Source organism: Schistocerca americana, chromosome 2, assembly GCF_021461395.2.
Source record: "Schistocerca americana isolate TAMUIC-IGC-003095 chromosome 2, iqSchAmer2.1, whole genome shotgun sequence".
NCBI classification, from domain to species: Eukaryota; Metazoa; Arthropoda; class Insecta; order Orthoptera; family Acrididae; genus Schistocerca; species Schistocerca americana.
In genome coordinates, this window is record NC_060120.1 from 654802224 (window position 1) to 654820024 (window position 17801).

General features: G+C 42.8%; 1 protein-coding gene across 1 annotated transcript in view; it reads left to right on the forward strand.

Annotated features, from left to right (window-relative positions):
• Positions 1-3847: 3847 nt before the first annotated feature.
• The window catches only part of LOC124595064 (pH-sensitive chloride channel 2-like), a 311686-nt gene continuing 297732 nt past the window's right edge, over positions 3848-17801 (forward strand). The window contains exon 1 of the mRNA XM_047133641.1: positions 3848-3950. Within this exon, the coding sequence (XP_046989597.1) occupies positions 3907-3950 (44 nt within the window). The 5' untranslated portion in view covers positions 3848-3906. The remainder of the gene's footprint in view (positions 3951-17801) is intronic.

Here is a 17801-nt window from a genome sequence, read left to right on the forward strand (position 1 = left end):
GGTTTCTCATCTTGTGCCCTTCTAAAACTTTTCGTGAATGGTACTGGTCATTGTCTATAACGCCTAAGACTTCTATAGAATGTCTAGGAAAACTATGTAACATTTTCACAAAAAACTTATAAGTCTTAATTTGTCCAAAACCGTGAGGCATTCTGTACACTACCCAGGCATTCTATAGAACACTGGGATTTCAGACAACGCCGGTAACGTACCGTATATACACTACTGGCCATTAAAATTGCTACACCAAGAAGAAATGCAGATGATAAACGGGTATTCATTTGACAAATATATTATACTAGAACTGACATGTGATTACATTTTCACACAATTTGGGTGCATAGATCCTGAGAAATCAGTACGCAGAACAACCACATCTGGCCGTAATAACGGCCTTGATACGCCTGGGCATTGACTCAAACAGAGCTTGGATGGCGTGTACAGGTACAGCTGCCCATGCAGCTTCAACACGATACCACAGTTCGTCAAGAGTAGTGACTGGTGTATTGTGACGAGCCAGTTGCTCGGCCACCATTGACCAGACGTTTTCAATTGGTGAGAGATCTGGAGAATGTGCTGGCCAGGGCAGCAGTAGAACATTTTCTGTATCCAGAAAGGCCAGTACAGGACCTGCAACATACGGTCGTGCATTATCCTGCTGAAATGTAGGGTTTCGCAGAGATCGAATGAAGGCTAGAGCCACGGGTCGTAACACATCTGAAATGTAACGTCCACTGTTCAAAGTACCGTCAATGCGAACAAGAGGTGACCGAGACGTATAACCAATGGCACCCCATAGCATCACACCGGGCGATACGCCAGTATGGCGATAACAAATACACGCTTCCAACGTGCGTTCACCGCGATGTCGCCAAACACGGATGCGACCAACATAATGCTGTAAAGACAACCTGGATTCATCCGAAAAAATGACGTTTTGCCATTCGTGCACCCAGGTTCGTCGTTGAGTACACCATCGCAGGCGCTCCTGTCTGTGATGCAGCGTCAAAGGGTAACCGCAGCCATGGTCTCCGAGCTGATAGTCTATGCTGCTGCAAACGTTGTCGAACTGTTCGTGCAGATGGTTGTTGTCTTGTAAACGTCCCCATCTGTTGACTCAGGGATCGAGACGTGGCTGCACGATCCGTTACAGCCATGCGGATAAGATGCCTGTCATCTCGACTGCTAGTGATACGAGGCCGTTGGGATCCAGCACGGCGTTCCATATTACCCTCCTGAACCCACCGATTCCATATTCTGCTAACAGTCATTGGATCTCGACCAACGCAAGCAGCAATGTCACGATACGATAAATCGCAATCGCGGTAGGCTACAACCCGATCTTCATCAAAGTCGGAATCGTGATGATACGCATTTCTCCTCCTTACTCGAGGCATCACAACAAAGTTTCACCAGGCAACGCCGGTCAACTGCTGTTTGTGTATGAGAAATCGGTTGGAAACTTTCCTCATGTCAGCAAGTTGTAGATTTCGCCACCGGCGCCAACGTTGTGTGAATGCTCTGAAAAGCTAGTCATTTGCATATCACAGCATCTTCTTCCTGTCGATTAAATTTCGCGTCTGTAGCACGTCATCTTCGTGGTACAGCAATTTTAATGTCCATTAGTGTATGTATTTCTGTTTCTGTGTAGTCTAAGTGTGATGTATACCTTATAGTTCGCGTACTACAAGCAGAGGAAGACAGTGTGTTCTGGGGAAGCTTCTTTCCAGCCCAGCGCGTGTATATAGGTTTCTGTCTCAGACCCACCAAGTTCAAGAGAGTGGCATAAGGTCCTCGTCCATTTAAGAAACATACCATACCGCGGCTGGAATCGGTAGGATCCATTCTCCCTTACGTCAGGGAAGAAGTCCCACAGTCTACGTCACTTATCACTTACATTGCACTCACTTTGCCACCTGTCCAAACGCTAACTTCTGAGGCGACGTGTCGTCTGTATCGGTACACCAGGTATTGTGCGTACATCTAGTCTCCCCATCTTTAACCAGTACCTTGGAGCTCTGTATTTGACCGTGATATCTATCAGGTATATCCAGAGCAGAACAGACAGAGATGGTGCCAAAGGCTTGTGCGGTTTTTGTGTTTCATCAACATCGACAAGTGCAATGAATATGGATGATACGACACTCTATGGTATTCTGTGGTTTGAATTCACTGTTTTTTTTCTTTTTTTTAGCAGTTGCATTGATTTTGTAAACGATACTGACAATATTATACACATGTATAATGCATTGTTCAAACTACAAGCCGGCCGGTGTGGCCGTGCGGTTATAGGCGCTTCAGTCTGGAACCGCGTGACCGCTACGGTCGCAGGTTCGAATCATGCCTCTGGCATGGATGTATATGATGTCCTTAGGTTAGTTAGGTTTAAGTAGTTCTAAGTTCTAGGGGACTGATGACCTCAGATGTTAAGTCCCATAGTGCTCAGAGCCATTTGAACCATTTTGAACTACAACTTCTCCCGGATAATTATTTTGTTCAAATTGCACAAGAATTCCACCTGACGTAGTTTAATAATGTTGACTGTGAGCTGTGTTCATATCACTAAAATTACAGATCGTACATCAGAGCTTTTATAATTTTTTTGTCTTCGATGGATTTAATTATTCTTAGCAAATTGATCATGAAAAGGAACCACAGAATACCACCCGCACACAACACTGACGTATGCTACCAGAAATATTTTTCTCCGTGATTCGTGCGTAGTTTAATTTTGGCCACTACATCAGCAATGAAATGTTGTTCAACAATAAATACCATCAGCACTGTTCTTAGAAGATGCAGTCTGATTCGATTAATTTTTTCTTTTATAAATAGAGTTCAGTACCATCGGTGCACATTTATTTCTTACACATCGAAATATTGAAAGTTTGCAGTTTCAAGTAATTTAAATTTGCCGCTGTAATAAAAGTTAAGATGGCGGTCAACAAAAGATAGAGGATTTCTTTTATAATTAAGATTTTCCTTTTCCCAATAAATCATTGATGCCACCAATAAAAAAATTATTAAATTGTTTTGAAAATTAGTTTAACACAAACCCATGCTATTTTCAACTAGAAGTACAGACGACGTTGCTATATAATCGCAACTGACAATGGCTGCGCTTCTTGTGGCTATGATAACACAATTAATACAAAATTATAATTAAAAGAGGAAGTGAATTTTCAATAATTAATCATAAATAGTTTTAACGCATTTGGCTCTATTTGTTTTTACCAGCAAATGAACATAAAAGTACAATAATTTTACATTAAATGTTTTTCATTTAACAGACCTCAAATCGATTCGCGTCTTGCGTCGGCGATGTACACCAGAAGAAGACGACAAAAGGGTACACAACAAAAGAAAAGAATGATATAGATTATCAAAGAATGTGAGACAAATATTGTCTCTGTTTTACATAATTATCATCTTTTTAAGAAATAATTACATAATTGAATGAATATTATTCACACGTTCATATTCCACTCGTAATAAAAAAATAAGTATATGGTAGATGTTATAGGCTCCTGGTAGTCTAATGTTTAATCAAACCCACAGAAAATGTAGATGTCTACAGCCAAACTGGAATTTGAAGAGCCTTCCTCGCGAGTGCAGTGCGCCACCTCGCCCGGCACCTGTTGCTGGTGGGCGGCCACCTGCAGCGGAAGCTGCCGCAAGGGCGGTGGCGGCTACCCTGACCTCGGCCCTGCGGCCGCAGACACGTTCGCCGGGCGCGCGTGACGTCGCCTGCAGACGCGGCGGCCGCCTTCGGTGGCTGCTGCGGCGGCGGCGGCCCGCCCAGGTGTGTCGGCGGCTCAGCCAGTCCGCCACAGCTCCTCGCACTGAGCGCACCTCGGCCCAGCCCGACACCCCACGCACACCTGCCGCTGCACCGCGCGCACACGCATGGCCGCCCGCGAGACGCCGCCGCTCGCCGCCACCTGTTGCTCGTGAGTACCCACCTGCTGCTGGCAAGTACCCACCTGCTGGAGAATGCGCCGCTGTGCCCTCTCACTCATTTAGTCAGGCGCTCACTTCTGCATAGTGATAGCGAGAATAGAATTCGAACTGGCGAATGGGCCGCACCGTCGCAATATCCCGAGGGAAGTTTTCGTAGCTCTGTGGCCAACAATAACCGAACTTCGAGAACGAACTTAATGTTCTCTGGTTTCCAGCTACGTCACGTGGTAAAATGCCACGAGCTTTCGACCACGCATTCCCTGACCATTATCGTTCGTTGTCATTCGCTTGACAATGGCCGTGGTGTGCTTGGTAGAAAGCTCGTGGCATTTTAACCACTTGATATGCCTGGAAACCCGACAGCATTTTATTCAATGTTATCGCCGTCACGCTCTGCATTCTTACAGAATTTCGAGAACTGCTGTCGTCTTCTGGCACCACTGACAAAATAGAGATGCATTTTTACAACGCAAGAACTTCACAGTGTTGTACAACAACGATCGAATGTTCAACGTATAGCCGATCTCAATCGAAAAATTTCTGAATTTATTCAGGGATATTTTTTGAGTTATTCGTAGAAGGGACACGTGGTCTTCCATGGCTCGTTACAGATTAATAATGTAGTAATGATGAAATGTCAAAATGATTTATTTAGTTTGAGTTCCTAATTACCTTTGTTACTGTGAAAATATCTTCACAACAATGAAGAACGCTCTAACATCCAATTACCAACGTACAGCACAAAATACAGAATAATTCAACAACTCACAGATACAAAAGTACTGTCATGAGGGTATCTTTGTTGCAGCAGCAGCTCAGCATAGTGTAGCTGTGCCGCTCTTCTATTGCATTCAGTGAACCCACATACGAGGTGCATATTGGCAAACTCTTCGTCAACAAACCTATGCATACTGCCGTGTATCACTGTTAATGTATTACTAACACTGCAGCAAAAAAAAAAGAGGCAGGCACGACCAGTACTGCATTCAAGACGTGAATCAGTGGTATACAAGAGGAATACCGTGAAGTTACTGTCTTCTGATTAGCAGTCCACCAGTACATCAGTATGCGACCTCGTATGAATAAGATATTCAAGCACGGTGAATACTGCGAACTCTTCTATGTTATTGTGATCCTTTAAACAGTTGTCCGCCCCTGATGGCTGAGTGGTCAGCGCGATGGAATGTCATACTTAACGGCCCGGGTTCGATTCCCGGCAGAGTCGCAGGTTTTCTCCGCTCAGCAACTAGGTGTTGTGTTGTCCTTATAATCCTCATTTCATCCCCACCGACACGCAAGCCGCCGAAGTGGCGTCAACACGAAAGACCTGCACCAGGCAAACGGTCTACCCGATGGGAGGCCCTAGCCACACGGCATTTCCATTCATCTACTTTAAACAGTTAAAAGAAATAATAGCTCGACTTTTACCATTTCATTTCTAAGAAGTTTAAATGTTATTCGTGTAATTTAAAATGCTTATGAAATACATGTTTACATAAACCAGCAGCGGCTGTACAAACTTTATCAAGATGTGCCAGTAGCTCCGATTTATGCAGACCACAGAGCTAAGATGGCCTACATAGACCGACATCAATAACACATTACTGAAGGCATTTTTATTCCGTCTTGGCAGTTACAATAAAATGCATATTTTGTCATCAAATGCGTTTAGCTTCATTGAAATAAAACATCATCAATGGTGGTATTGCATGCCTGGTTTTTCGCTCGTGAAATACCTTCACTGATGATGCTTTATCTCAATAAAAGGAAACGCGTTTGGTGATAAAACACGGATTTTCTTCTAGTTGAGAAAAAAGAATTTTAAATACCTTCAACAACTGTAAACCAACAACGGACAATATGGTCGCATAAATGAAGAATTAATAGCGCATTTCAATAAAATTTATACAGCTGCTGATAGTGTACATAAACCTGCGTTTCGTGAAACATATAAATGGAACACTACCTTACAAAAATGTTAAAATGCCCACTTGGTGATATAGAGTAGCAGTCTGTAAATACTAATTTGGTTTGGCTAAATGCCTAACGATAAGTCAACTAGATATTTTTTTTAATGTAAACTTGAGGGCGGAGGGTTAAGTGGAGATCACTATTGACAACAGCAAGTGCCGTAAGTGAACGGAACAAGTTTGCTTCCAACCTAAACACAAAGCGCATACTGTCGGTATTTGTACTACTCCGCAGATATTTTGAGTGCAGTACAGACAGGAGTAAGAAATCGAACGAAATGCAATAGCTCTGTAACGAACCACCTGAGACGACGTTCCATTTATTCCGACATTGCTTTCAGCCTGTATGTGGATGTTAAATATGAACAAGCGGACATTTCATACGACAGTGCGAGAATGCGCACTGTTTTTTCCGCTGTACCAGAGTGCTCGGACAGAGGTACAAAAAAAAGGTTCAAATGGCTCTGAGCACTATGGGACTCAACTGCTGAGGTCATTAGTCCCCTAGAACTTAGAACTAGTTAAACCTAACTAACCTAAGGACATCACAAACATCCATGCCCGAGGCAGGATTCGAACCTGCGACCGTAGCGGTCTTGCGGTTCCAGACTGCAGCGCCTTTAACCGCACGGCCACTTCGGCCGGCTCGGACAGAGGTACAGAGACGGACAAGACTGCACTGTTGAGGTGGGCGCGTCGGCCAGTATGCCTCCAGTCACCCAGCGCCGTCGTTGGGATCCACCTGGTGACAAGCAGACGGGGTCCCCTAGGCAGCTGATGGAGGCTGTTGTCATTCTATTCCAAAGAAACTGGTATTCTCACATATTTGTCTTGAATACACCAAACATGCAAAGACCCACTCTCGAATTACGGAGTTCTTCCGAGTAGGTAGGTAGCGTTTCGCACTGAAGCTAATCAGCAGCTTACATAGCCACACATACGTCGTATGGTAGGTCACAAGTCAAAAAGTGCATATGATTCTTTATGTGGATGCTTCATTTGATAAAGTGGAGAGTTTAGTGTCTTGGAACAGTTTCAGACTGCACCCTATTACGACACTGTAATAGCAGTTTAATATATTTTCTTATTCCATTTTCATATGCTGTGTGCTGCAGCCTTTATTTTTTTGGAAAAGTAAGGTTTTCCCAAATGTGAAAAACCATGCTACAACATCGTCATGTTCCTAAGAGCAAAGATTCTATTCAAATTTAAAAGTGCTGCAAGCGGGAAAATGTTGTCAGTATTGTTTTTTATAGTCTGTGTGTTACATTATAACTCTGATTCACATAAATAACCTGTGGGCATTATCAAAAAGCAGTTGCAAGTTAACATCATTTTGAAATAGAAACTATTCGGAAGCACCATAAATTTCCATTTTCAAGACAGGGAAAATTGTTAAGACATTAAATAAACTCCGTTAATTTTTAAATATGGCCTGTTCCTGTTTGAAGTTAATAGAAGGCGCACAGCCGACAAAGAATGCCTTAACCATCCTGATGTTATATGAATACGAAATTTCAGTGCCTGTGTTGTTGAGAAGAGCGATGCAATGCTCCTTCGGACATGCCTAGATGTCCTAAAGAACATTACATCGGTCTTCTTAACGACACAGCCACTGCAATTACGTATTTATCCGTCGATACCGGGCAGCGACATTCAATTAAAAAAATGTCCTGCCCAGTACGAAGTGTACGAGCAGACGTGACGACGCAAGAACAACATACACTACGGACCATTAAAATTGCTACACCACGAAGATGACGTGCTACAGACGCGAAATTTAACCGACAGGAAGAAGATGCTGTGATATGCAACTGATTAGGTTTTCAGAGCATTCACACAAGGTTGGCGCCGGTGGCGACACCTACAACGTGCTGACATGAGGAAAGTTTCCAACCGATTTCTCATACACAAACAGCAGTTGACCGGCGTTGCCTGGTGAAACGTTGTTATGATGCCTCGTGTAAGGAGGAGAAATGCGTACCATCACGTTTCCGACTTTGATAAAGGTCGGATTGTAGCCTATCGCGATTGCGGTTTATCGTATCGTGACATTGCTGCTCGCGTTGGTCGAGATCCAATGACTGTTAGCAGAATATGGAATCAGTGGGTTCAGGAGGATAATACGGAACGCCGTGCTGGATCCCAAGGGCCTCGTATGACTAGCAGCCGAGATGACAGGCATCTAATCCGCATGGCTGTAACGGATCGTGCGCCCACGTCTCGATCCCTGAGTCAACAGATGGCGACGTTTACAAGACAACAACCATCTGCACGAACAGTTCGACGACATTTGCAGCAGCATGGACTATCATCTCGGAGACCATGGCTGCGGATACCCTTGACGCTGCTTCGCAGACAGGAGCGCCTGCTATGGTGTACTCAACGACGAACCTGGGCGCACGAAAGGCAAAACTTCATTTTTTCGGATGAATCCAGGTTCTGTTTACAGCATCGTGATTGTCGCATCCGTGTTTGGTGACATCGCGGTGAACGCTCATTGTAAGCGTGTATCGTTCGTCATCGCCATTCTGGCGTATCACCCATCGTGACGGTATGGGGTGCCATTGGTAACACGTCTCGGTCACCTCTTGTTCGCATTGACGGCACTTTGAACAATGGACGTTACATTTCAAATGTATGACGACCCGTGGCTCTACCCTTCATTCGATCCCTGCGAAACCCTACATTTCAGCAGGATAATGCACGACCGCATGTTGCAGGTCCTGTACAGGCCTTTCTGGATACAGAAAATGTTCGACTGTTGCCCTGGCCAGCACATTCTCCAGATCTCTCACCAATGGAAAACACCTGGTCAATGTTGGCCGAGCAACTGGCTCGTCACAATACGCCAGTCATTACTCTTGATGAATTGTCGTATCGTGTTGAAGCTGCATGGGCAGCTGTACCTGTACACGCCATCCAAGCTCTGTTTGACTCAATGCCCAGGCGTATCAAGGCCGTTATTACGGCCAGAGGTGGTTGTTCTGCGTACTGATTTCTCAGGATTTATGCACCCAAATTGCGTGAAAATGTAATCACATGTCAGTTCTAGTATAATATATTTGTCCAATGAATAACCGTTTATCATGTGCATTTCTTCTTGGTGTAGCAATTTTAATGGCCAGTAGTGTATAAAAGATTGGGTCTGGCCGTGGGACGTGTACGGATAGCCAAGCTCAGCGTGTTGGGTAGCTGCCCGCTGTAATAAAAAATGTGAGTGAATGGATCAACGATGAACTTGAACGGGTGTCAAGTGACGTCAGCACGCGTATAGCGGGAAATCCGAGTTCGAGCCCCGGTCCGCCACAAATTTTCACTGTTGTCATTCCGTTGTACAGCTGATGGTTGTTCACATTCGAAATTGCAACTGCATTTCACGTTGCATAAATAGTTATAAACATATGTAGCATTTTTCTCACCATTAAACCCTGTAACTGAAGCATTAACAATATCTCTCAAATAGCTCAATGTATTATACGGCACTCAGATATGTAGAACCCGTAATATTTACGAACGCTGTACAAAACACAGCTTGTATCTCGCAACAACAAAAACAGTAGAAATTTCGTAAATTGCTTAATGAGGTTGCTAGAGCTCATCCAGTCATGTTATTCAAAAATCAGTAATTAGATTGGAAAACCGGCCAGTAAACATCATATGCCCGTAGGTACATCATCCACGAACTACAACACTCTCGGCTACTGCACCAGAATAAAGACAAATTGTTTGGGAATTTCCCTTCTAAAGTTCCAGAGAGTGTCGACAGATAATGGTTTCAATAGAAACCCATGTCCGCAGTACGTGCCGTATCCTCGCTACAGCAAGAGACTTGTAAAGCAATGTGTTTCTCTCTCCTCAACGTGCTTGGTGAAATGTCAGTAGTAGTTCAGATCGAGAAAGTTCGTGCAGCGGTTAAGACGCTGCACCCGTATTTCGAAGAACTGTGGTACAAGTCCCCGTCCAGCATTACGCTGTGGTTTCCCCAAATCGCTTTTCTTCGAAACGGGCTCAGCCGATTCTCTTCCCCATCCCTTCCAAGTTGCTAAAGACTACAATGTCTACATGCCCTGCCTCTCAGTAAATTCATGTAAAAATTACTCCATTTGTTACCAGCTACCTAGTGTGCAAGAAATTCTCGACGCTAAGGACAGATCAAACGTACGATGTTCAAGCGTAAAGCTGTATAATGGGCGTCTCTCCTTCCACTCAAGGTCCAGATCCTCTTCCAAATTACACCAGCGGTTAGCAACTGGCATTGTTACCGCATTATTTAATTAATTGTCAGTGACTGAGCTATTGTCGCTCTTTAGTCAGTAGTAGCGGATAAATGAAACGTATTTCCTACCTGTTAACTGGCGCTCTACAACTTTCCCAGTCACCCATATGTGCTTTACCTGTTCGCTGTTATAGTTGGCTCAGCCAGTTGCCTGCTGCAGAGGGAATTTTTGTTCGTCTTGAAGATAATGGGCCGGTCTTTCCCTTATCATTCTAAACAGGCAGTGGTCGGAGCCGATTACGTGGATTTTAAGGGCGAGTATGTCTCCAGGATAGTTGGAGTTTCCAATAACTGATAGAAAGTAGCACCTCACAGAAGTGCGGCAAGCAGGAGCATGAAACGGACAATGAGAATGTCTTCCCTCTTTCCGATTGGCTGCAATGCCCAGAGGCTAAATAATGTCGTGAAGCTTTTTGGGAGCTCACAAAATCTTGGGGTCGCCTAGTCGTGGTTGCCCTCTGTGGCGGAGTTTGTGTCTTAAAGTGGTTATTACTTCGGAAGTACGGAATTAGTGATCCTCCGTGATTAAAGAGGTTATTTTTCCCGGTACGGAAAGCCTACAAACCATTCAGAAGTGCGTTCCAGTAGGCGAGCACGGAATTACGCTCAGGCACTTTCCTGTTTTCTCGGCGAGTCATGAGAATTTATGAGCGCGGCCTTGTTCGGTAAACAGAGAGATATCAGAGTATAGCGCGATGCCAGTATCTAGCTGGACGATAATTTTTAGTTAACGAGATGGACTTACCTAGGGTTAATTAGTGCCAATAAATTTTATTTCTTTCCGTGAAAATCTGAGGGTGACGTTTTTTGTCTCGCTCTTTTCCTTTTGAATATAAACTGCATTGCTGTTTTATGGTTGTGGTGATTACGGGTGAAAATTGTTAATCCCCAGTTGGAAGGGTCTAATGAACTTTTAGTGGCCGGCCGGTGTGGCCGGGCGGTTCTAGGCGCTTCAGTCTGGAACCGCGTGACCGCTACGGTCACAGGTTCGAATCCTGACTCGGGCATGAATGTGTGTGATGTCCTTAGGCTAGTTAGGTTTAAGTAGTTCTAAGTTCTAGGGGACTGATGACCACAGATGTTAAGTCCCATAGTGCTCAGAGCCATTTGAACCACTTAGCCAACTGTTAGTGGTAAACATATTCCAGTACAGTGGCCGCATCTCGGAATCCTTCCTGAAAGGGGCTAGATAACTATGGGCCTTTTTTTATTGTTGACTTTAGAGTTAAGAGAAATTGAACCCTGTCTCACAGGTTAAAACAAGGCTGGCGGCCATCAAGGGTACACGGGTGGACCTTCCGATTTGAGAGCCCATATCGATGATGTTTCGTTGAATGGTTCGCACACTGACACTTGCCGATGGTCCAGCATTGAAATCTGTAGCAGTTTGTGGAAGTGTTGCACTTCTGTCACACTGAACGATTTTCTTCAGTCGTTGTTGGTCCCGTTCTTGCAGAATCTTTTTCCAGCCGCAGCGATGGCGGAGATTTGATGTTTTACCGGACTCCTGATTTTACTGTACGCTGGTGAAATGGTCGTACAGGAAAGTTCCCACTTCATCGCTACCTCTGAGATGCTGTGTCCCATCGCTCGTGCGCCGACTATAACACCACGGTCAAACTCACTTAAGTCTTGATAACCCGCCACTGTAGCAGCAGTAACCAATCTAACAAATGCGCCACACTCTTTTTGTCTTATATATGCGTCGCCGACCGCAGTGCCGTATTCTGCCTGTTTACATATCTCTGTTTTTGAATGCGCATGCTTGTACCAGTTTCTTTGGCTCTTCAGTGTAAAACTGTGGGCCAGTGAGCCGCGTAGTTTGTCTCGCGCGTGCTGCACACCGGCAATGGTGCGAGGGTTCCGGCCGCGACAGAGAGTGATCGCGCGACGCTACGAAAGCTTCGAGGAACGGACAAAAGGAACTTATCACCTGGAACTGTGCTCCACCGAACAAGTGCTCCTACTCAAACCGTTGTCTGTCCCGCAGCCTTTGCATGTCCTAGAAGTTTGTAAACGGAATTTCCAAACAGCCTGCATACCTTCACCCTGCATGAAACACAATCTACCTTCATTTGATTATTCTTAGAGAAGGGTACGACGATGCCTTCGGGTTACTTGAAGACACATGGAATGTACATTTTCAATCCGATTTAAAACGCGTAAGAAAACAGATAACCGACAGTTTCCGAGGAATCTTCGTGTCTGTTCGGTTTACGCTGCAAATGGAGTGAGACATTGAATAAACTTTGTTCGAGATAAAAATACAGTGTTGGTTGCGGAGGTTTTTATTTTCAAATTTCAGTGACGTGGCAGGCATCTTCAGATAATGTACAATGCAAAAAATTACAATAATAAGTACAAATAAATGTCCGGATCCCGTCTTGGACAAAAACGTTCTCAACGGGAAACGTTTTTATGCAAACTTACAGAAACTTGTCACGACGTACGCCGTCCCTAAAATTTAGAGTTCCTTTTAGCACAACAAACATTTCCTTACATCTATTTTTGTAATTTTTAGCATTGTAAATAATCTTAAGATCCCTATCACAGGCGAATCGCGTCACTGAAATTTGAAAATAAAAACCTCTCCAACCAAGAATACATTTTTATTTCAAACCTCCTATCGAACTGTTAGACCTCCATCATCGGATTTCTTCAGTTAGCACTAATCTAGTTTTTTTGGGACGGCTTATGTCACCATTTTTCGTCACAGTTTGCTTTTCGAAAATTTACATGTATTACACGCTAAGGTTGGTTGAAATGGCTCTGAGCACTATGGGACTCAACTGCTGTGGTCATAAGTCCCCTAGAACTTAGAACTACTTAAACCTAACTAACCTAAGGACAGCACACAACACCCAGCCATCACGAGGCAGAGAAAATCCCTGACCCCGCCGGGAATCGAACCCGGGAACCCGGGCGTGGGAAGCGAGAACGCTACCGCACGACCACGAGATGCGGGCTACACACTAAGGTTTACATAGTTAATTAAAAGTGAAACAGTTAATGAGTTTAAAATTTCAAAGAGCAGATTCAAGCAGTAAAATGTAGTGCCACTGCCTGTCCACAGAATCAGATACAGAAAAGAATCCTCATCGTAAATTAACCACTGAAAATATCTGTCCGTAGAGGTAAGGTACTCCGAAACACGACGCGGAAATGTGAGATAAAAGAAGTGGTTGTGGACATTTGTATGTATTGATCTACAAAAAAACAAAAATAGCCTTATTAAGCTTTATTATCAACTGTTCCTTGTTGGCTGTTATTTTAATCATTACCAAAGGAAAGCTAGATAAATAGATACTGTACCACATTTATTTAGTTAACAACTGGACTTTCTACTTCCGTACTAGTGCAGTCATTCGTGGCACATGACTTCCGTAATACATCAGTTCAACGTAAATTTTTATTCCAGTGGTCTGCAGTATTTCCCCAACACCTATGTAAACAGTTCGATTGCGTCTCACACTCAACCTGCAACGAGTACGCCACTGCACAAGGAAGCGTTCAAATACGCGTTGAGTAAGGCACTTTTTAATCTGCGTCCAATGGACATTAATCGGCCCCGTAAACATGTGCTCATAGCAAGGATTAGCTCATTGCCTCTAAATTATCTGGCTGTCGAAAGAATATAACACCAGTCTAGAGATAGGGGTACCACCGCATATTTCGTGATAGTTATCAGACTTCAGTGAGGCAATACACAAGTAGCAAAACCCTTCCCAGTCTTGATGGAGAATTATCTGTAAAATGACATGTATATTTGTATATTCTGGAACAGTGGTTACGTCACGAACTCATATTTAGGCTTTCCGTGGTTTCAGAAAATTGTATTAGAGGAATGTCAGGATAATTAATCCAACAGGGCCACAGCCAACTCCTACTCGCATCCAAGTTGTTGTTCAGTTTCTGAAATCCTCAATGTGGAATATTTGTAAATTTACGACGTTCCATTTCAAGGTTTGGAAACAGTAGAAACATTTTTAATAAACAATGTTTATGTATTATTGTCAATAACTGACATTAAACCACGTTTCCCCTTTGGACTATTGAAACTTGTGTGATACACTTTTACATAGTACCATATTTGTCTACCAAGAATAAAATTTTACGTCTTCATCTTGTCAATGGAATTGCAAAAGTTGCATTGGAGCTCCTAAGAGCCTCGAAAGAAACTACGAGCTATATTTATTAAGTTAAGATATGGAAAGGATGTACTTCTTTCATGCACCAACTACAAGCAATTCGAGAACTATGCAGTACGTGAATAACTAGTGGTTTACAGAAAGTAACTGTGTTATAAGCAGAATTATATATATTTCAGTATATCTTCTAACAACCCTACCACAACAAAGGTCAAAATTTAATGATTGTGGTGTTATTCACGCTGCTAAATACTGCATTTTCGAGCAACAACATAGTTATTATGTGGCAGGTGTCATTAGAGCACAGTTAATAAAGTCATTTCATGTAATAATGAATAAACTAGGCACTCATCTTTTCGTGTTTCCCACACTGGTCTGGTAAAATCATGGCTCAGTCGTCGAAAATCTAGGTGGTGATGATTCCAAGCTCGGATGCAAAGAGGCCTAGGTTTTATTCTGCTATATTCAAAAGTTTTGTAGATGCGCTTCAGAAACCATTCTTGAAGATTAAACCTTTCAAAGCCAGCACACTGGTGATGTAAAAAAAATAATCAGCACTCCGAATTCAAGTTACACTTCTTTTTTATTGCTTTTGTTGCAATGGCACGTAACACACATAACATCACTTCACAATACAAAACATACTTGAAAACATCTTCCTCACTGTTAAAGTTCACATTTTATAGACTGGCTACAATATTCGTCTTTCCAACATGACGTCCAACACTTGACTTTCTCAAGGTCCGATTCTAACCACTGCTTACGCGCCCAAAAATCAGAGTTACAAGTACGTCAAAGATCATAGTGACAAAAGAAAGAATACACATAAGAATAATATCATTGCAATATAAACATATCGATGTATCACAAATGAAATCAAATGTGAATGTTGTCTCAGAAATATGTTAAGTAGTTAACAGAAACACAGTAGAATATCGCTGGTATCGAGAGGTTGAGTTGAGGTGCCGTAATAGTTACGTAATTCAAGTACCATTACAATCTACCGAAATGCTCGCAAAATGTTCAAATGTGTGTTAATTCCTAAGGGACCAAACTGTTAAGGTCATCGGTCTCTAGACTTACACACTACTTAAACTAACTTACGCTAAGAACAACACCCACACACCCATGCCCGACGTAGGACTCGAACCTCAGGCGGGAGGCTACCGAAATGATAACAGGGAATTCACTTACTGAGAAAAAGAATCAGAGTTGCAGTACAAATATTTGAATGTGAATCTATCCGCTCGTTTTAATGAGAGCTTATAATGATTTCAATTGAGAGAGAAAAACAGACAGAAAATCTCTTTCTTTTATACAGGTATGAAGTTCCAGCTTCTTAAGTTCTGCAGCAGATGTGTACCACTTTCCTGGTTTGTTATTCCTCTATCTAAATAGCCTTTTTGCCTCACCTTTTGAACTAGCTGCAACGCATTTATTTTTTCTGCGCACGGGTTGAAAAGTGTACACAACAGACGGCGGTCAGTCAGTGCTATCTGAGGATGACGCAATGAGACGAAAACCGCCTGGTAGGTGAGATGACGTTCCAAAGCGTCGACAGTTGCCCGTGACATTTATCGTTATAAACATGCAATACTGAGTAGTTGCTTAAAATGGTTTTCATGATCCCCGCAGCTTCACAAGATTGTATTAGAAGGAATAATTTTAAATCGCTACATGTACATTTTCTTATGTAGTGCGGACTAATCGACACATTCGCGAGAAATGCCAATAGCACTACTACACTGCTTTCATTACGTTTGTTACTCTCAGGTTTACGTTTAATCCATCGCGGAAGTGGCGTCAAAGGGCTTTCCAATACTTCAGTACCCTTCGGGACTCGAAACATAACTGTACTTCTCGAAACGTACATTTAAATACTGTTACCACAAACTACGCGAAAATAACATCAGACTTTTGGCTGGGACCTGCGAACACATCTTTCGACAAAGTACAATTACATGTGCACCAGAAGACTTTTTGAAGCCATAGTACCCCCCTCCCCCAGAAGCACTACCATTTTCATTTACAGACAGAACGCGAGAGTAAATTTGTTGATACCTTACAGTCGATGCTACAAATAATAACGTAACCGCGACAGCTAACCTGTCGGCATACCGAATAAGGTATAATTTTGGTGAATATGATCATGCTGAGCTGAAATGTTTGTATTAATGAGAGTTCTACCCAAAAAAATTGTCGACTTCTTCTCAAAGAAAATATCATATGTAAAGCGCGGCAAATGTACAGTATTTAACGGATAAATACGTACTTACCGCCTTTCCGAGGCTACTCTTTTTAACAGAATTGACATCGTGGCTCCGTAATACACTTTATAAGTTTAAGAAAAACCATCACCTTCTTTGAACTTTATCGAAAATTTCCTTACGTAATTAAAGACGTATATTACACAGCCAGTTCTTACGATAATTCTCTTTACCCCTTACTTCTGTAGAATCGCCTACAATTCTCAAAGCGTTCACTGAGATTGACTTCATACAGGCAACGGCAGAAGCATTGCAGGATGCTAATTTCCCATGACTGTTACCTGTGTGTGTGTGTGTGTGTGTGTGTGTGACTGCACGTGCGATCGTAGGTGTTAGTTAGGAACTCACATTGTAGATTTGTTGACCATTTTGTTGCCTATATCCACTTTTTTTTTTTTTTTTTTTGTCATCAGTCTACTGACTGGTTTGATGCGGCCCGCCACGAATTCCTTTCCTGTGCTAACCTCTTCATCTCAGAGTAGCACTTGCAACCTACGTCCTCAATTATTTGCTTGATGTATTCCAATCTCTGTCTTCCTTTACAGTTTTTGCCCTCTACAGCTCCCTCTAGTACCATAGAAGTCATTCCCTCATGTCTTAGCAGATGTCCTATCATCCTGTCCCTTCTCCTTATCAGTGTTTTCCACATATTCCTTTCCTCTCCGATTCTGCGTAGAACCTCCTCATTCCTTACCTTATCAGTCCACCTAATTTTCAACATTCGTCTATAGCACCACATCTCAAATGCTTCGATTCTCTTCTGTTCCGGTTTTCCCACTACCTAACAGAAATTGAAACAGATGTAAAAACATTTAAATTCAACCTCATTCTGTACCAAAAACTTGCATAAAAAGAACTTCCACATACGGAGGGCAATAACGCAAGGAAAACGTTTTCTAAATGATCACACTACCCTACGAAATTGCACTATATTTTGCTGATTGAAGAAATTAATATAAAAGGCAACATAGACGGTTCAGAATGGCTTTAAAAAATGCCGTATTCATTTTTTGCCTGACTGATCTAAGAAGCCGAAACGCGGGTCACTGTCAAGTAAATAATAATCTGCCGAATACAAGGACAGAGTTTCCTGTTTAATGCTAAAATAAAAATGGATGAATCTGCACAAATGAATTCGCGGAGCGCACACACTAGAGAAAACAAAAATAAACTTGAG